General features: G+C 50.4%; 1 protein-coding gene across 6 annotated transcripts in view; it reads left to right on the top strand.

Annotated features, from left to right (window-relative positions):
• KIAA1755 (KIAA1755 ortholog) overlaps positions 1-18,834 on the top strand; it is a 43,608-nt gene extending 24,774 nt beyond the window's left edge. For 3 of the 6 annotated variants that reach the window (XM_072944202.1, XM_015237823.3, XM_072944205.1), the window contains 4 exons: positions 1,632-1,770; positions 2,984-3,106; positions 3,778-3,999; positions 7,949-9,222. In XM_072944202.1, the coding sequence (XP_072800303.1) occupies positions 1,632-1,770; positions 2,984-3,106; positions 3,778-3,999; positions 7,949-8,650 (1,186 nt within the window). In that variant the 3' untranslated portion in view covers positions 8,651-9,222. Of the gene's footprint in view, positions 1-1,631; positions 1,771-2,983; positions 3,107-3,777; positions 4,000-7,948; positions 9,223-10,245; positions 10,621-12,201; positions 12,410-18,592 lie in introns of those variants that run through there. The other 3 variants (XR_012061721.1, XM_072944204.1, XM_072944203.1) reach the window with 3 other exon arrangements.
• The last annotated feature ends 276 nt before the right edge of the window (positions 18,835-19,110 follow it).

Below are 19,110 nucleotides of genomic sequence, written 5' to 3'. Positions count from 1 at the left end.
TTTTATCTCTATTAGAACAAACACAACTGCAAGGTTTGCATAAGCTTCCAAGAACATTTTGTCTATTTAACCAACCTTAAATAGCACTTAGTATGAACAGAGCATTGTTCTAAGGGCTTTACCAATATTAACTTGTTTAATTCCCCACCCCTACAGAAGTGGATCCTCGTATTTTCCTCGAGTGGAGGAGCCTGAGGCTTAGAGAGAGATTAAGTGACTTGCCCAGGGTCGCACAGCTTGGATGTGGTTGGGGCCAGGACTTGAATCCAGGCAGGCTGGCCCAAAATCTCGAATACACCACTTGGAGCTGTGCCCGCAGACAGATTCACACTAATGTGAGCAGTGGGCTGGATGCTGGATGTGGAGTTGTCCTCCTGCCCCTCATACGGCCTGGCGGCGGCTGGCACTGGGCCCCTCTGGTCCACCGTGGGCCCCTCCAGACCGTTGGCCACCAGTATTTCCACCAGGGGGCGCTGTTGTCCCATGTGAGCCACTCTACGTGTTTGCTCTGCAGCTCCTGCCTGTTGGCCCCTTCCTCCCTCCCTCTGCCTGGCATTTTCCATCCCGTTCACGTACCCTGCCTGCTCACCCTTTCCCTGGAAGGGCAGTGACCCATGGGAAGCTGCAGTCAGACAAAGAGGCTCAGAGCAAGTCTCCCTCCAGGAAAACAGATTCTCCTTCCATCTCTTTTTCCTTTTCCTTCTAAAGGACCCATAGGGCAGAGATGGGTGGGGTGGGATTTGAGCAGTGTTGAGAAGACCCCAAGGTTCCTCCCTTCACCCAAGTGTCACCACACCTGAAACCCCATCTGCACCCCCTCATGTATGTCTTGCTGGCTCTGACCATTTTTAAAAAAATAATGTGCAGAAGAGGCCATGAACTGGGTTCCGATTCAGGCTTATGCATGCAAGTCAGTTCCTCTCTCCAGATCTCAGTTTTTCCATCTGTAAAATGGAGACCAGAGTGGAGAGGTGTGTTACAACCACTCACCATCATTGTAACAGAAATAACAAGCACTAACAACATTGTGGGCTGGACACTATGTTAAATATTCTGAGTGCATGAGGGCAGGTTTGCACTGATGTCCAGGCCGCACTCAGAGACAGACTTCGGTGGCCTGGGTGGGGGAGGGGCCTGGGCTTTGAGATTTTTGAAGCTCCTAGAGCAAGTTCTAATGTGTAGCCAGGGTTGAGAGCCAGAGGGTTAGATCATTTAATTCTCACAAGCACCCTATGAAGGGGTTCTGTTATCCCCACTGTTTATAGCTGAGAAAACTGGGATACAGAAAGGGTGAGAAGTTTGCACAAGCTCCTAGTACTAGAAGGTAGCAGGGCTGGAATTTGAACCTAGACCTGTCCAGCTTGGCTCACATCTTCCCAGGGAAAGGGAGGGTCATTTGGTTTCTTGCTGTGTCCTCTGATCTTCCCAGTCCCATGGAAGGCCAAGACTGAGGCCCAGAGAGGTGTAAGGACCTGCCCGAGGTCACACAGCAAGTCAGCAGCTGTAATATGCAGGCCAGGGCCACAGAGTTGTTGGGCGTCGGGGAGGCAGGTCTATGCTGAGCAGGAGCACTGGGGGTGGGGGACGGGGGCAAGCACCTGGGTTCTCTCTCATCCTCCTTGGCCTCCCAGGAGCCACCTGGCTGAAGCTGCCGCTCTGTACAGCCTCGTGGATGAGCAGCTGCATGTCCTCGTCTCCGCGTCCAACCATCTCCTGAGGAGGCTGGAGCTCCGGGTCCGCCTGGGCCGCCTGGAGGCTGCCATCCACCAGGTGAGAGAGAAGGCTGGCCCAGGGACGTGGGGGCTTGCCTGTTCTGGACCCTGCCCCAGCCAGGGGCTTTGCTCTGGTATAAAGACACCAGGCTGTGCGAGAGCCAGGCAGGCATTCTCAGGACCTGGCCCCGGACATGCACCCCGTAAGCTTAGTGGGTGAAGACAGAGCTCCAGAAGCTGTATTTATTAAATGCCAGCTTTGTGCCAGGCCCTGGGTCAGAGCCTTTGCGTACATCACTGCCTTCCAACCTCACCCCTGACCAGTGATGTGGGGATGATGCTAGGGTTTCTCCTACTCACTGATGAGGAAACAGGCTGGCAGACATGCTGTCACCTGCCCGTGGTCACACACCTGGCGACCGCTCTGTCCAATGGCCAGTGCCTGGAACCAACACATCCCTTCACGGGCGGGGCCGTGGATCCCAGCATGCCGGAGCCAGATGGCCTGGGTTCTAGTCCCGGCTCCAGCACTTACTAGTGGTGTGAATCTAAATGGGTTATTAAACCTCAGTCTCCTCATCTGTTAAATGGGGAATAATGTTAGTGCCCACTACATGGGCTTTGTGAGGATAAGCTGGGTGATGCTCTTTGAGACACCCCAGAATATGAAGAGAACTTCTGTTTGTGGGGTCAAGAGCCATCTTACCCTCTCTGTCCCTCTTCGAATCCTCACACCTACTTCATTTTGCCACAGAATAGACTGATGCCCAGAAAAGGGGAGTGGTTTGCCCAGTTCGCTTGGTGAGTTCACCGCAGGCCCATGCACCTTCCTCTACAGCAAGCAGCTTTCTCCCTCTTGCTGTTTGCATGCCCCTAGGGACAGGGAGCTCATCACGCCTGAGGCTGCCCTCTTATGGCTGGGCAGCACTCAGTGGTTAGAGTCAGCCCGAATTTGCCATCCTGTGACTTCATTCTGACAAGTATGCATGGAGGGCCTACTATGCACATGGCTCTGGCTTTCTAGGGTCCCATTTAGGGAACCCTCTCTTCTTGAGTTATTTGAAGAACATGACAGTGCACACCCTCCCCCAGCTGTCTCTTCTCTTCTCCTCCCCAGAATTGGGAGCACTTCAGTCCAGGCCAGTGGGCACAGGTCTAGCCCCTGAATGACTGAGGACAGGAAGACCTCAGCCTCCCAGGAAGGCGGGTAGCTGGCCAATGGATGTCTCTGCAGTAGCCCCTCATGCGCAAACCTCCCTCCCCTGCCCCAGGTCAGCAACTGGATAGAGCAGGAAGGAAACCGGTGCCTGCAGGTGCTGACCCCCAAGGACGGAAGCTTGGAGACAGTGGAGAAAGCCCATGCAGAGTTCGAGGACTTCTTCCTTCAGGCTGCGGTGCGTTCCTGAAACGAGAAGCAGGATGGGAGCCGATGGAGAGGACGGGGCAGGGGGTGGCACTGCTAGGCACAGGTGAGGGGGTGGGAGAGTGCAAGAAGTCTTCCCAAGACAGGGAGGAGAGCAGCTTGGATCACAAAGTGTTCAGCTTAGATATCGTCTCCTCCAGGAAGTCTTCCTGACTACCGAGTCCAAAGATGATCAATCTCAGAATCCCTGGAGGATTTCTTAAAATACACATTCCAGAATCCTATTCTAGTCCTGCTGAATCAGCATCAGCGAGCAGGGGCAGGAATCTGCATCCTGGATGTGCTGGGTCCTGGGACACAGGGTGATTCAGCCTCTGTTACAGCCCTCTAGGAACTCCCAGGCCAGTGATGGGTAGAGGTGGGGGACCAACAGGGAAATAACCAGAAAGGGAGAACTGTGGGGACACAGATGAGGAGCCTCTAATTCAGACCCTAAGGTTGGGGAGTTTTTCTGGAAGGAGGTGACACCAAGCAGAGTCCCAGCTGGGCAAAGTGAACCCAGGGCTCCCATTTTATAGATGAAAAAACTGAGGCTCAGGAAGTCTCATAACTCAGCAGCGGGGCAGCAGGAGGTTCTTGACCTCTGGGGGAGACCTCAGCCTAGCTGTGAGCTGAGTAGACACCCCCTCCCTCCCTGCTCAGGCCCAGTACCGCCATGGCCTGGAGCTGTCCAAGGAGGCGGCCCAGCTGGGAGCCGCAGCCCGAGGGTCTGGGGAGGCAGGAGGGACGGAGCTTCCGGAGCTGGTAGCCTTCTCCTTCACCCAGCGGGCCTTCCAGGCTAAGCTGACCCACTTCTATATGGCGGCTGAGCGGCAACGCACCGACCTGGAGACCCTGCTCCACCTCCACCACTTCTGTAAGAAGGTGAGCCCAGTGTCCCACACGTCCCACCCGCATAGGACTTCCCCTGCCCCTGCCATTAGCACCTAGGAGGTAGGGTGGGGACAGGGAGTGGCAAAGACGCAGCCCCAGGCTCTTTGCCTGATTCACACCCCAGCCCCAGGATGGGGAGAAAGCATGACCTGCATTTTCCAGAAGTGAAACAGGGTTTGAGAGGTTAAGTTACCCTCCTAAACCAGGCCTGGCTGATCCCTGTCCCCAGCTTGTCCCGCAACACCAGGCAGCCTCCCCGTGACCTGGACGTAAACTCTCAAAGGACTCTCAGAAATCACCTTGCTTCTTAAATGTTGGGATTAAGGGCAGAGCCTGGGGATTTCCATAAATTGGGTCAAACCTATAGACTTTTCCTCTATACACAGACCTCTGCAGACAACTTCACAGGGTCCAGACCAGGCTAAGAACCTTGATCTTGTCCCACTCCTCTGTTGCAGAGCTGGGAAAACAGGTTCAGAGAAGGGCCATCACTTAGCCAAGGGCACACAGCAAGCCACAGCACCATTCTTGTACGCTTTCCCACGCCCCACCTTGAGCCATGCAGATGGGGGGATGGGGCGCAGCTGGGAAAGGAGGGACAGCTGGCTGAGGACGGGCCCTGAGGCTGCTCTGAGCCCCCTCAGAACAGAGGCCTCAGTGCTCGCCATGAATTCAGAGTTTGGCCAGGAGGGAGGAGGAGAGGGTCGGGTTTCTGGGGCAACGGTTTGGGGGAGGGTGGGCAGAGATGAGGTCGGAGGCGAGAAGAAGGCCATCGCTTTGCATCTGTTGTCCCTTGGCAACCCGGTGTGGCAAGGTTGACCTGCCTCATTTCACAGATGAGGACGCTGAGGCCCAGAGGGGTAGCACCTTGCCCAAGGCCACACAGTTAGAGGAAAGAACAGCTAGAATTTGAACCCAGATGCATCCATATGTTATGTTCTTCGCCAAAGGGGAGCGGGGAGTGACAGTTCCCGTGTCCAAGCAGGCGAGCTGATGATGGTGATGGAGATTAGGTGACTATTAGGGGGCAGCCCATGTTACTGACACTGTACTCCACGCCAGACCCTCCAGACCTTGCCTGATTTAATTCTCACCATCTCTTTCTGAGGGAGGAGCACCAGCGTTGTTTCTATTTTACAGATGAAGAAACTAAGGCCCAAAGAGGAAAGTGGCTTGCTCAAGGTCCCCCAGAGGGCCAGTGGTCGGGCAGGATTTGACTTAAGAGTCCCACCCCCCACACCTCCTAAATCCCTTTGGCCAAATCCTGCATTTTTCCTGCTGGGGAAACTGAGGCCTAGGTGGCCCAGGGAGCAGCTGGAGGGAGCTGTACCCAGATGCGATGAGAGCACACACCTCTGGCCTGGGCCCAGTGCCCTCAGCTGCCCCAGAGTGTGAGAAGAGCCTGACCCCAGCCTCCCAGCTGTCAGGCCAGCCAGCACACAGGGGACGAGAGCACAGGATGCTTCGGCGGCAGCGAGAGGAATGCCGGTCAGCTCCCACCCAGAGCGCTGGGAGGACAGGCCCAAGCCAATCTCTGTCTCCCTGGGGCGGCTGGCAAGGGAGACAGATGTGGGCAGAGGCAGTGAGGGTTCCCGGCTCCTAGCAATTCAGAGATTAGAGAGAGAGACAGTAGCAGGATCTGAGACGTAGAGTCAGGGCTGTGCCTGCCCAGGCTGTGTGACCTCAACAGCCTTCTTCACTGCTCTGGGCCTCAGCTCCTTGTCACTGGTAATGATAGTGATGATGATGATAATAATAATAATAATAATAATAATAATAATAATAATAATAATAATAATAATAACAACAACAACCACCACCACCACCACCACCACCACCAATGCTTATGTACAGAGTTCTTATTATATACCAGGCCCTGTTCTAGTCATTTCATATAATTTTATTGTGACATGAACCCTGTGAGGCAGGAAACACAGAGAAGTCAAGTAACTCACCCAGGGTCACACAGCTAGGAAGCAGCATTGCTGAGATTCAGACCCAGGTCATCTGGCTCTAGTGCTGGCCTTGCAAGGTAGTGAGAGAATTAAATTCAGTGTAGGTACCCTCCTGCCTCTACCCTGGACTTTGTTCAAATTGGGAATTATTATTTTTAACACCCACATTATTATTACTATTAGGAGAAGGAGTCATGCCTCATGGGTTAAGGGTATCTGGAAGCTTCTCTCCCTTGTTTACTAATTTTAGCCAGTTTCAGCCCCCTTGGCCTTCCCTGGAGAAACCAAACCAGCTGCAGCTCTGAGGCCTTTGCACAGGCTGTTCCCTCAGCCTGGAAAGCCTTCCCCTCAAGGGGCTGGCTTCTTGCCCTTTGTATGACTCAGCTCACAAGTCCCTTCCTCACAGAGGCCCTTCCTGACCCCCCAGCGCCTGCCCCTTCTCTGCCTTCACCCTGTGCTGACGACTGCATGACGCTCTTTGTAATCCAAGATTATCCTGTTACTTCATCACCTGCTCACCTGTCCCTTATCTGTCACCTGTGAACTGGGCTCCCCGAGGCAGGGAAGGGGTCTGACTGGGTCCTGTTCTACTGCAGCACCCAGCACAGGGTCAGCCTCTAGAGGAGCTGGGTAACCGGCCCAGTGAATGGAGGAGGAGTGTGGAGGCCCAGGCGGAAGGAAGGCTGGAGTACGTGTGCCAGGGCGGAGTCTGTCGCAGGCCTTACAGGACAGGAGGGGGCGGCCTTGACCCTGAGTCCCACCTTGGCCATCTCTCGCTGTTCCACCGGCCCCTTCTCCTTTCTGGCCCTGAATTGTAATCCGCACAACAAGGGGTTGGGCAAGATGATTTCCAAGGTGCCATCTGCCTCTGACCAGCTCGGCCTGGAAGATCCAGTCCCAGATAGACAGACAGGACGGCTCAGTGCTGGGCTCAGCCCCAGAGGCTGGCAGCAGCTTCGGCACTAAATAATAATAACCCGACTGTGCCGCTAACGGAGATTTATGGAGCCCTTTCCCAGCCATGAGCTCAGTGTGCTTCCGCGAATATGAAGCCATTTATCTAAAGACAAGTTCCCTTAATCCGCGGAAAGATGGTTTCCTCGGAGAAAATGGTTCTCCAATCCTCACCGCCTAACAGCTCGCTGTCGGCTTCTAAATTAATGGAGAGAAAGATTATGTTTTTCACGAGCTGCTGGGAACGTGTTGGCTCCTTTGCAGCCTACAGACATTTTGTGGGTGAAGTGGGGACAGGCAGTATTCCCCAAATGGGGCAGAGGCCAGGCCAGAGTGAGGAGGCCTCCGGGCCTGGGCTGGCTGACAGTCTCGCTGTGTGACTGCAAGGGCACTGCCCTGCCTGGGCCAGTTTCTCCTGTGCAAGGTGATGCTTGGAAGATACCCTCTTGGAGGCTGGACAGAGCTGAGTTCAAATCTCAGCTCCTCCTCAACTTGCAGTGTGACCTGGGGCAAGTGATGTCATGTTTCTGAGCCTCAGTTTCCTCCTCTGCAAAATGGGCTGCTGGTTCAGTGTGATCATATATGAGACGCACAGAGCCTAGCAAACAGTCAGTACTCCATATATAGCAGCCGGACTCCTCCCTGTGCACCACGTATAAAGGAATTCCTACAGTCTGAGAATCCAAGTTTTCAGCTCTCAAATTTTCCTGATTATCTAGCACACTTTACCGAGGGAGAAGCAGCCCTAAAGAGGTCCTTGCTGGCCCGGAAGTCTATGAGACTGTGCCTGAAGATCTCAAGGATGCCGGGCCTGTATCCTGGTGGGCGCTGGAGGGCGGTATTGCCTGGGGAAGAGAGGGAAATAGTGTCATCATCGTCAGCGCAGAAAATCGCGACCACGTTGATTGGGCGTTTATTATCAGTTCAGCCTCGCAATGCTTATTCTCCAAGCCCCGCCCCCACCGATCTGCTTGGAGAGGCACATGGCTGTCCCCACAGAGCCCCCACCTCCCTCTCTTTTTGTCTCCCAGGTGACCTGGTTCCACATGGACTGTCAGGACCTGATGGCCCAACTCAGGCTCGGCAAGGCCCAAAAGGCCAGCCCTGGGGACCAGCGCCGCCTCCACCGTTACCTGCAGCGCCTGGCGTCTGAGTTCCCTGCTGAGAAGCTCACAGCCGTGGGGCTGCAGGTGGCCTCTCTGAGCCAGGAGGGTGTGGGCCGGGACCTGTGGGAGGAGGCCCGGGTGAGACACGAGGAGATCCAGACCCTCCTGAAGAAGGCGCTAGCCCACTGTCCATGCCCAGCAGGCCCCACTGCCCACCTGGCATGCCTGGAACTCAGAGGCGTGGCCATCAAGGGCCAGGGGCTGGAAGGAGAAGTCACTTGCAAGGGAAGACGGGACCTGCCCCTCCAGAACTCACCGGGCCTGGATCATTCACCAAAATCCTGTTGGCCTCCTTGGGTGCCCAGACGGGGACAGAACAGAAATTTCCGGGCAGACCCTCCACCCCAGGAAGCTGGCCAGGCTGTTGAGGCTGGTGAAGGTAAAAGCACCCCCAGGCCCCTCGATTCTGCCCCTGAGCGTTTTCTGGCCACCCTCTTCTCCTGGCAGCGGCTCCCCAGGCAGAGTCAGATCCCCCATCCCCCTGGGGGCAGCTTCTCCTCGGAGGGGACAGACTCACAGACGTCTCTGGAAGACTCACCACAGACAAGTCCTCCCGCGTCCCTCTAGCTGGGAGCGTCCCTCCACCTGGAGCAATCACACCAGGCTCCCGGGTCAGGGGTGGCTGGGGTGGGGCCCAGCTACAGAGAAAGCTGGGAAGCCCTGGACGGTCCATCGAGACTTGGCCACTGAGTTTGGCCTGTGCTGGGAAGACAAGTCCTGCACCTGCTCCCGGCCCCCGGAACCTCCGGGAAGACCTGACTCCACACATTCAGAAGAGTGAGAGTGGAGGTTGGCGCAGGATGCGGTAGAGTGTGGGATTGGCTCCAAAACCCCAAACTCTCACTGTGGAAAGAGCTATGGTACAGACCCTTCCAGAGGTCTTGGATGTGTGCAGGCCAGACGCCCACCTGGAATTCAGGGATATGCGAGCGAGCTTTTGGGGCATGAGGGGCAGGTTGCCCTCATACGGAACACCAAGTGGGCAGACTGGACAGTGGCTTCTTGTCTTAAGGTCTCACGAAACAGACCCTAGACAAGGATTCGAGTGTGCATTTATTTGGCAGGGATCCCAGGAGCCACTGGTGGAGGAGCAGGGAGGTGAGGCTGGGAAGGAAGTAAAGGGTGTGCTGTCAAGCAGATTACCGCATGTAATTTTTTCCGCTGTCACCACTGGCCTCGGGCAAAGCGAATCACCTGCTGGAGGCAAGTGTGTGCACAAGGGACGGGGAAGAGTGGTGGACTGTCTGCTGCATCTCTGCTGTGTCAGTTGGCTCGTCCAACTGCCATGGGCCATCAGTCATGAGTTCAAGGAACCCCAGGGAGGACCCCCTCCCTCTCCCATGATCTCTGTCTTCTCCTCCTCCTCACCACGGCTCCTCGGAGCCTCCATCCACTCTCCCCACCCCCAAGCCCCCTCTCAATTTAGGCAGTCTCTGGTGCCCAGTGTCTTCGGGTTCTGCTGTGGTTGGGACTGGGAGGGGGCAGTCTCCATCCAGCAGGTGGTGTGGGGAGACAGCGGGAAAAGGCCTTTCCACCTCTGATCTCAGAGCATTTGGAAGACAGAGAGCCTTTCCCACTGCCCAGAGTGACCCTGGCTAGCGCCTCCCCTGAATGTCATCATCCTGAGAGTGTGCGCCCCCTGCCTCTGCCTTAGGATGAGACCAAGATGACTTCTGGCAGCCTAGTCCTGGAATTTTCCTGGCTCCGGGGAGAGGGTGGGGCACACATCCTCCCACAAAATGAGGAGGCAGAAGGAGAGGGAGGCAGGACCAGAGCGGGCCAGGGAGGACAAAGAGGGTTTCTCAGGAGTTTCCTTGGCAGAGAGAGCTGCACAAACCTCAATGCCCAAAATGTCTTCAGGAATCTTCCAAGACTGAGTATTTCGTCAAGAGTGGTCTGGGGCCTGTCTGTCTCAGAACCACAGGCAGAGCTCATCAAAGGTAGCTTCCTAGGAGATCCCACCCCAGATAATTAAAATCAGACCCTTCGGGCCAGGGGTGGCTAGAATCTGCATCTGTAACCAACTGCTCGGGTATAACCCATGCAACACAGTGAGGTGGGGGTGCTGTTGGGAAACGCTTGGGGCTGAGGTCTGAGCCGGCCCCCCGCCCGGAGCCAGCTCTGATGCTCCCATTCCACTCTCCTGCCTTCTGTCCACACAGGCCTGAGGATGCAGGAGGCATTTGATCAGCCCATCTCCAGCCATGCCTGTTGCCTCAGAGGGGGGCCAAAGTCTCTTCAAATGCTGTTGCCGTAGCAACAGCATCCAGCCAGTGGGGACCACAGGCAGGGAGCCAGGGTACCTGGGGTGCAAGTATGAAAACTGACTTCTAAGAGACTACAGCTACATCTAGGGATGAGGGGGGTTCAAGCACAGTATGGATAATCCAAGAATCCTTGGGAGGGAGGGGTCCCTGAAGCCATCTTGTGCATCTCTCTGTCTCCAAAAGAGCCAACCCTCAACAACCTGTCTACTCACAGCAGCCCATGGAGGAGGAGGGGATGCAGAAATGAAATATAATAATATTAATAGTGAACATTTACTCTACATTTTCTTTGTGCCTGGCTCGTTGCTAAGCCCTTTAAAAACTTGGTAGGGCTTGTTGCATTTTTCACAACAATCTGATGAAACCAATACTAATTTCACCCCATTTTACTGAGGAGGAAACTGACACTCAGAGAGGTCAAGGTGATACCTTGCCTAGTGTTATGTAGCGAGTGGCCAAGCTAGTACTTGATACAACACTGATCTCAGGACTCACCCTCAGACAAACCTGGGCTGATCGCTGGTTCTGCAGTGGCCACGGGCTTTGTCCCCTCAGCAGTCCTGCTACGCCTGGACTGTGCCCAGGGGCTTGGGCTGGGCAGGGCTTTGCCCTTTGGGCAGTGCTTACCCTGGCCTCCTGTACCCAAGGCAGTGTGGCGCAGCGGTCAGTCACATGGTTCTGGAGTCGGATGGACAGGTCCCCAGCCCAGGCTCCGTGACTTACAGGCTGAGTTCTTGGCCAAGATATGCCCCGTCCCTGCGCCTTGGTTCCCTCACCTGTAAAATGAGAATCATCAGACCCCAGAGGCTTGCTGTGAGTATTAAATGAGTTAATATGCGGAAAGCCTTAAAAAGGCCCCTGGACCACAGTAAGTGCTCATTAAATGGTATGTAGTATTATACTTTGGCTCCAACCCAGCCAGCCTGTGCTTTCATTGTCCAACGAATCAAGGAAGACATTTCTCCAGAGGCCACCAATGAATTCCCAAAGAGTTTTTCGCTCTTTGAATCATGTAGATTCCCTCATTAGCTTTCAGGATTCCCCAGTTGTCTCTCAAAGGCCAAAGAAACCCAACTGATTGACTTTTGCCCTGACCTGCCCATGGAGGGGGCATGGCGTGGCCTCTGCAAAAGATCCCCACTGGGCCCAGAGGCTGCGCTGAAGAGATGGCGGTGTGTCTCTTCGTCGGATCTTTTAAGAAAGTTTGCAGCCTGTTCTGGTGGGAAGAAGTTGGGGCTGACAGGGGACCCCAGGTCTGCCAGTGACATGACTGGGAATATCCCACAGTGATGGGAGCCCCCTTTTCAAGCTCCAGGGGTTGGTGGGCAAGGGGTGTTGTTAGGAGGAGTATGGCCTGGGAGCCAGGGACCTTTTGTGACACTTCTGCCCTGTTGCTGACTGCCTGTGTGACCCCAGGCGGGTTGCTTCCCCTTTCTGGCTCTCAGTTTATCTTATCTGTCCAAACAGGTCATTGAATGGTTAAGGATCTTTCTCTTCTTTGGAATCAGAGAAACCGGCCTTCGAATCCTAACAGCCTGGTGACCCTGAGCAGATGGCTGACTCTCAGTTTTCCCCATCTATCTAATGGGTTTGTTAAGGCTACTGGACCAGGATAAGAAAGGATCCCTGAGCTCTGCACAGGCCTTTTCCTCTCCAGAGGGGTGGCCATCATGTGAAGTCTGAGAAGTCCACTGGGCAATAGCTTGGGGCAGAGATAGGACTGAGCCCAAATAAAAGTTTAGGCAGTTTACAGTTTACAAAGTACTTTTTTGTCCATTCATTTCTTCACCTGGTATTCCCTACAACCCTGAGGGCACAGAAGTCATACTCTAAGATGTCTCCATTTTACAGCTGAGAAGACTGAAGACTGGAGAGAGGGGTGATGTGCCCAAGGTCACACAGCAGGAAAAGGCCTAGAGAAGGGGAGACCTCAGATCCGGGCCTCATTCTGGTCCGTGCCAAATCCTGGAGAGCAGATGTCGGCCACTCTGAGGTGGGCACCCCGCATCCTCGTGCCTTCAAGTCACCCACACCAAACCCAGACAGGGAGGCTGGCCAGAGTCAGGGCATGGGCTGCCCTCATGAGCTGAGATGTTCTATTCTCTGTGAGCTGTGAACTGGCTTCCAGCCCAGAACAAAACGATTAGGCCCGAAACCCCACCCTCTCCCAGTTGCAAAATATCTCTCTGAGGCCAAGCCAGTGGGCCCCCTAGAGAATAAACAAGTCCTCGGCTGGGCAGCAGGACCCTTGGATCCCATCCCCTCAGGTCTGGGGCATGATGGGGACCTGGAAGAATCACTGCACTTCCTTAGGCCTCATTTTCTCTTTCTGTGAAATGGGGGGATTGGGCATGACCAGGGATGGCAAACTGATGTGGTCTGGCCTGTGGAACTCCTGATCTACCCTCCCAGTTCTGCTTCCCTCTCTATGCACTGACCATCCATCCAGGCACCCAGGCTGGGAACCTACAAGTTGTCCTTGAACTTCCCCACAGCTCCTAAATCCATGCCCTCTAATCTCTCCTTAATCTATTTCTCTCTCCCTCCAGCTTCCCACCCTTATCCCACCCTCCATCCCCTCTCCCCTGGACCATTGTAACAGCATCCTTGAGGGTCTTCTTGTAGCCACGTGGGCCCTTTTATCCATCCTCCACACAGAGAGGGACCTTTGCAAAATGTAAAATGATGACAGTCCCCACTTAACACAGCCCAGTGGACCCCATGGCTCTCCAAATGACCCCCACCCCGTCCATGGCTGTGATCTACAAAGCTCTGTGTGGTCAGGTCTCTGTGGTCAGACCACTGGAGCCTCTCCTTACCCCCAGTCTCCAGGTTCTCTGAGTTCCAGCAACACGGACTGCTTTTTAGTTCCTCAGCCATTCCAAGCCCTTTCTGAAGTCTAGTTCCCCTAGAAGTGGACCTGGCAATGAGGATTCAGGTGCAGGTGATTTGCTGAAGAGGCGATCATGAGAGAAATCATGGGAAGAGGGAAACAGGATGGAGAAACGAAGGAAGCCAAGGTGTAATTCCAGACCAATGCTCAACCTCGCCTGATCACAAGAGGAGCTCTGGAGGGTATTTTTACTCCTCCAAGGCACTGCACAAAGTCCTACCTCCCAAAGCAGAGTCCAGGAACTCTAGGGCAGTGTTTGGAGAAGGGTTGCAGGTGTGGACCGAAAAAGATAATATTCTGATTACAAATATTCAGCAAGCTCTCACCACTAAACTTTAATAGGTGAAGGATGTGAATAGGCATTTCTCCAAAGAAAGTACACAACATGCCAATAAGCTTTTGAAAAGATGCTCAACATCATTAATCATCAAGGAAATGCAAATTCAAACCGCAAAATGCATATCCTAGGATGGCTAGAATTTTAAAAGTCCAGTAATAAGTATTGACAAGAAGGTGGAGAAATTGGAACCCTCATGCATTGCTGGTGGGAATGTAAAATAATGCAGCTGCTCTGGAAAACAGTTTGGTAGGTCTTCAAATGGTTAAACATCCAAGTTACCATACGACCCAGCAATTCCACTCCTAGCTATATACCCCAGAGAAATGCAAACATATGTCCATAAAAATTTCTACATAAGGTTTGTAGTAGAATTATGCGTCATAGCGCAAAAGTAGAAGCAACCCAAATAATGGTCAACCAGTGAATGGATAAACAAAATGTAGTATATCCACACAATGGGATATTATTCAGCCATGAAAAAGAATTAAGTCACTTTCTAACTTATTCTGTGAAGCAAGCATTATCCTGATAACCAAAGCCAGATAAATTTTTCACAAAAAGAAAATTATAGACCAATATACCTTATGAATCTAGATGCAAAAATCCTCAACAAAATACTAGCAAACCAAACACAATAGCACATTAAAAGAATTATACAGTGTAACCAAGTGGGATTTCTCCTGAGAATGCAAATGCAGTTAAACACAAGAAAATCAATCATATTAATAGAATGAAGGGAGAAAAACAGGATCATCTCAATTGCAGAAAAGACATTTGACAAAGTATAACAGCCTTTCATGATTAAAAACAAACAGAAAAGAACAAAAACAAGAACAAGAAAAACTAGGACTAAAAGGGAACTTAACGTGATCAATGACATTTATGAAAAACCCACAACTAAGATCAAACTCAGTGGTGGAAGACTGCAAGCTCTCCCCCTAGGATCAGGAGCCACACAGGATGCCTTTTCACCACTGCTATTCAACATTGTACTGAAGTTCTAGACAAGAAAACTAGGCAAGAAAAAGAAATAGAAATCATCCAATTAGACAAGAAAAAGAACAATTAGCCGCCCCCACTCAAAGAAAGAAAAGGTATCCAAAATGGAAAGGAAGAAATAAAGTTGTTTCTACTCACAGATGACATGATTCTGTGCATAGATAATGCTGAATAATCCACAAGAAAGCTACTAGAGCTAATAGACAGATTCAGCAAAGTTGCGGTCAACTTTGCAATCAACACACAAAAGTTGTGTTTTTACACAGCAGCAATGGACAATCTGAAAAAGGAATTAAGAATGCAATTTCATTTCCAAAAGCATCTAAAAGAATAAAATACTTAGGAATAAATTTAACCAAGGAGGTGAGAGACTGATACAGCACAAACTATAAAACATTGCTGAAAGAAATTAAGCAAGGCTTAAATTATTGGAAAAACATTGTGTCCATGGGTAGGAAGATTTAACATTGTTAAAATGTCAGTGCTACCCAAAGCAATCCCGATTCAACATAATCTCTATCCAAATTCCAACAGCCTCTTTTGCAGAAATAGAAAAGCTGACCCTCAAATTCATGTAGGATTGCAAGAGGCCCCAAGTAGCCAAAATAACTTGAAAAAGAAGAACTTGGAGGAGTCTCAGTTTCCAATCTCAAAACTTACTACAAACTTACAGTAATCAAGAGTGTGCTACTGTCAGAAGAACAGACATCGAGACAAATGAAATCAGCATAAACCCACACATCTACAGTCAATTGATTTTCAACAAGGGTGCCAAGCATTCAATGGGGAAAAGAATAAGCTCTTAAATGGTGCTGGAACAACTGGGTTTCTATATGTAAAATAATGAAGTTGGACCTCTGCTTCACACCACCTATGAAAATTAACTCAACATAGATCAACAACCTGGCAAATTTTATGTTATATATATTTTACCAGAATAAAAATCTTTTTAAGGAAAGAAGTACTGATATTTGTCACAGCGTGGATGAACCTTGCAAATTTTAGGACAAATGAAAGAAGCCAGTTATGAGACACTACATATTGTATGCTTCAATTTATAAGAAATGTCTGGAAAAGGCAAATCTAGAGAAACGGAATTAGATTTGTGGTTGCTTAGGGCTGGGAGTGTGGAATGGGAGCGTATGAATCCATAAAGAACAAAGCGGTTTATAAACAAGAAGTTCATGCTGTATCGCTCAGGGAGCTATATTCAATATCTTGTGGTAACTTATGGTGAAAACGAATATGAAAACGAATATGTGTATGTTCATGTGTGACTGAAGCATTACGCCGTACACCAGAAATTGACACAACATTGTAAGCTGACTATACTTCAACAAAGCAAAGCGGGTTTTTTTTGAGGTCATGAAAATGTTCCAAAATTGACTACAGTAAAGGTTGCATGTATTTGTGAATATACTAAAAACTATTGATTTGCATATTTTAAATAAGTGAGTTGTATGGCATATGAACTATATCCCAATAAATCTTTTCCTTTAAAAAAAAAAGTAGACAGAAGCCAGGGGAGGGATGCAGAGAAGCAAAAAAAATGATCCTAGTTAATCTGGGTGAAGCACTGACAATGTCTGCTTATATTTGCTTTCTTGTCTCCCACTTTTCAGTTAGTTAAGCTCCCTGCTCATTTCAGATATCAGCAGCAGGGTCAGGCTTTCCTGGCTGCTTTGAAAGAGTCAAAATCCCCCTTTATAAAAACCTTGTAGTTCTCCTTCAGAGCACTTATCTCCATTGCCATTTTGCAATATTTTATTAATGCTCATATTCTCCACTGAACTCTGAGTTTCATAAGAGCAGGAACTGAACCTGCCTGTTCAATGTATCCTTGGCACAGGGAAGAAACTCAACACAATTTGCTAGATGAGTGGATTAATGAATGAATGCCAACTTTGATCAATTAGTAGGGACTGCCTAGAGCACCTGGTTGGCTCGGAAAGAAGACATTCTATGACTGATTAATGATGTCTGCAGGGGTAGAGGTAATAGATATATCCTAAATTTGCCATCCCTGAGCTACACAGGGCCATGCCCCAGGGTCCCCCATCAGAGGGCTCTCTAAAAACAGTCTCATCTCCCTCAGTTCCCAGGAGGGGAGTGCTGTTGTCATTCCACCTAGCCTTGATAATCAATCACACAGACACGCGGTGCCCATTAGAATTTGTCACTGAGCCACATCCAGGTGCACCAGGCAGGAGCAAGCGGGCTCATTTGCATCTCATCTACATGGAAATTTGCATACGCCTCCACAGCTTTGGCTCCTTGCAATTTTCAAGCTAAAATGTCATTATCACTCCTGTGAAGCCTGTTATTTCTTGATTTCATTCTCCCTGCTCCTCTACCCCGACTCCCTCCTAAGCCCCAGATACTCAAGCCTGGGCTGGAAGAAGGAAATGGATTTGAGCTCTGGTTCTGCTGCTGATTCACTTGTGACTTCCCTCTCTGGGCTGCATCCGTGCTACTAGGAACAGGGACAGGGCTGGTCCTGTGGGAGCTGCCCGTTAAGCAGCCACAGGAGGGATGCCACAAACAGCCACTCAGGGCTCTCTACGTGAAGCTTCTGATTTTCCACCTCTAAGCCTTTGACCATGCTGTGCCCTCATCCTGGAAAAGCCTTTCTCCCTTTTCTATAGGGTGTATGTCCCACGTCTCATTCTTTAGTTCTCTGCTCATAACGTGTCACAGCCCCTTGGTCATAAACCGGTTGGATGAAGAGATAGACACGTGACCCAAGCTCATCAGTAAAGTTTCTTTCCTCACATTTGGATTTGGGAATCACAGATGCTAGACATTTTCTGAACTGAGAGTGTAAACTTGAGTTCAAAGGGCCGCTGTGTCCAGCTGTGCCATAGAAAGCGGAAAAGTAGTTCTTGGTTGGGGAGGACCAAAACTGATGGGCTGAGAGCCAGGTTCAAGAGACAGAGACAGCAAAGGTCCTGGTTCCTGGTCCAGCCCCCACCCCCAAGCCTCAGCCCCACAGTCAGACCACCCTGCCTATAACTGGTTCCAACACCCAGCACCCCCGACCCCCGCCTGCTTTCATGCTCCAGCAAGCTCTAGCACCTTGTGTTCCTTGTGACTGGGATGAAACAATAGGGTGGAATGTGAGCTCAGGGACCCCAAAAGGAAGTTTTGTGGCAAACGAATTTGATATTTGACATCTCCAAAAGAACATGTGAGTTGTCATGAAAAGAGCAAGCAGAACATAGAAGAACTTTCTTCTTTGGTGTTTATACTGAGAAAAGCGGGCATCATAAGTTCTTTAGAAACAGGAGCTATGACTTTTTCTTTCTTTTTAAAAAAATTTTGTTGAGGTAGACTTGATTTACAATATTATATAAGTTTCAGGTGTACAACACAGTGATTCACAATTTTTAAATGTTACATTCCACTCATAATTATTGTAAAATATTGGCTATAGTCCCTGTGCTGTACAATACATCCTTGTAGCTTATTTATTTTATACGCAGTAGTTAGTGCTTCTTAATCCCTTCCTCTTCTTCTATGTTCTGCTTGCTCTTTTCATGACAACTTCCATGTTCTTTTGGAGATGTCAAATATCAAATTCCCCTTATCTTGCCCTCTCTCGTTCCCTCTCCCCCCTGGTAACCACTAGTTTGTTCTCTACCTCTGTGAGTCTGCTTCTGCTTTATTATGCTCACTAGTTCATGTATTTTTTTGGATTCCACATATAAGTGATATCATACAGTATTTGTCTTTCTCTGTCTAAATTATTTCCCTAAGCATGATACCTTCTAAGTCATCCAAGTTGCTGCAAATGCCAAATTTCATTCTTTTTTATCTTTTTTATCTTTTTTCATTCTTTTTTATTAAAAAAGTATTCCATTGTGTGTGTGTGAAACTTTTTTATATTTATTCACCTGTTGATGGACGCTTGAGTTGCTTCCATATCTTAGCTACTGTAAATGATGCTGCTATGAATATTGGGGGTACGTATATCCTTTTGAATTAATGTTTTCATTTCCTTTGAGAAACAGAAGCTAAGATCTTAATCTTCCAAAGAGCCTGGGCCATGAACCTTCCAGAGGCTGCCTCCGCCAGGATGCTCACTCTGATACCCCCATTCAAGTCATAAAGACCCTCCCGAGTCTCTAAACCCCACAGCCCTCCGTCTGTCCCTTCATGCCTAGCACTCACTCCTTTAACCTGGCCTTCATTCCCAAGGGACTGTGTGTGACCAGAGGGCAGGGCCCCATCTGAGGCCTGGAGGTCTGCCCACCTTGCTACCTGACACTGTTAATTAATAATAATAAAATGAATACAAAATAACACTGACCTTTTATTTATTGAGCATTTCTTCTGTGCCAGCATTGTTGTGGATGCTTTACCTGGGTTATATCATTTCATCCCTCACAACAGTCCTTTGCAGGTAGGTTGGTTTTATAAAAGAGAAAACCGAGGGTCAGAGAGGTTAGGTAATAGGCCTGAGCTCACACAGCCCATAGAAACAGGGTGCAAACCCAGGCAGTCTCATTTCAGAGTATGTGCTCTGACC

Source organism: Vicugna pacos, chromosome 19 (genome assembly GCF_048564905.1).
Source record: "Vicugna pacos chromosome 19, VicPac4, whole genome shotgun sequence".
Classification (NCBI taxonomy): Eukaryota; Metazoa; Chordata; class Mammalia; order Artiodactyla; family Camelidae; genus Vicugna; species Vicugna pacos.
Note: the sequence above shows the minus strand (reverse complement) of the source record. Positions and strands in the feature narration are given on the sequence as shown.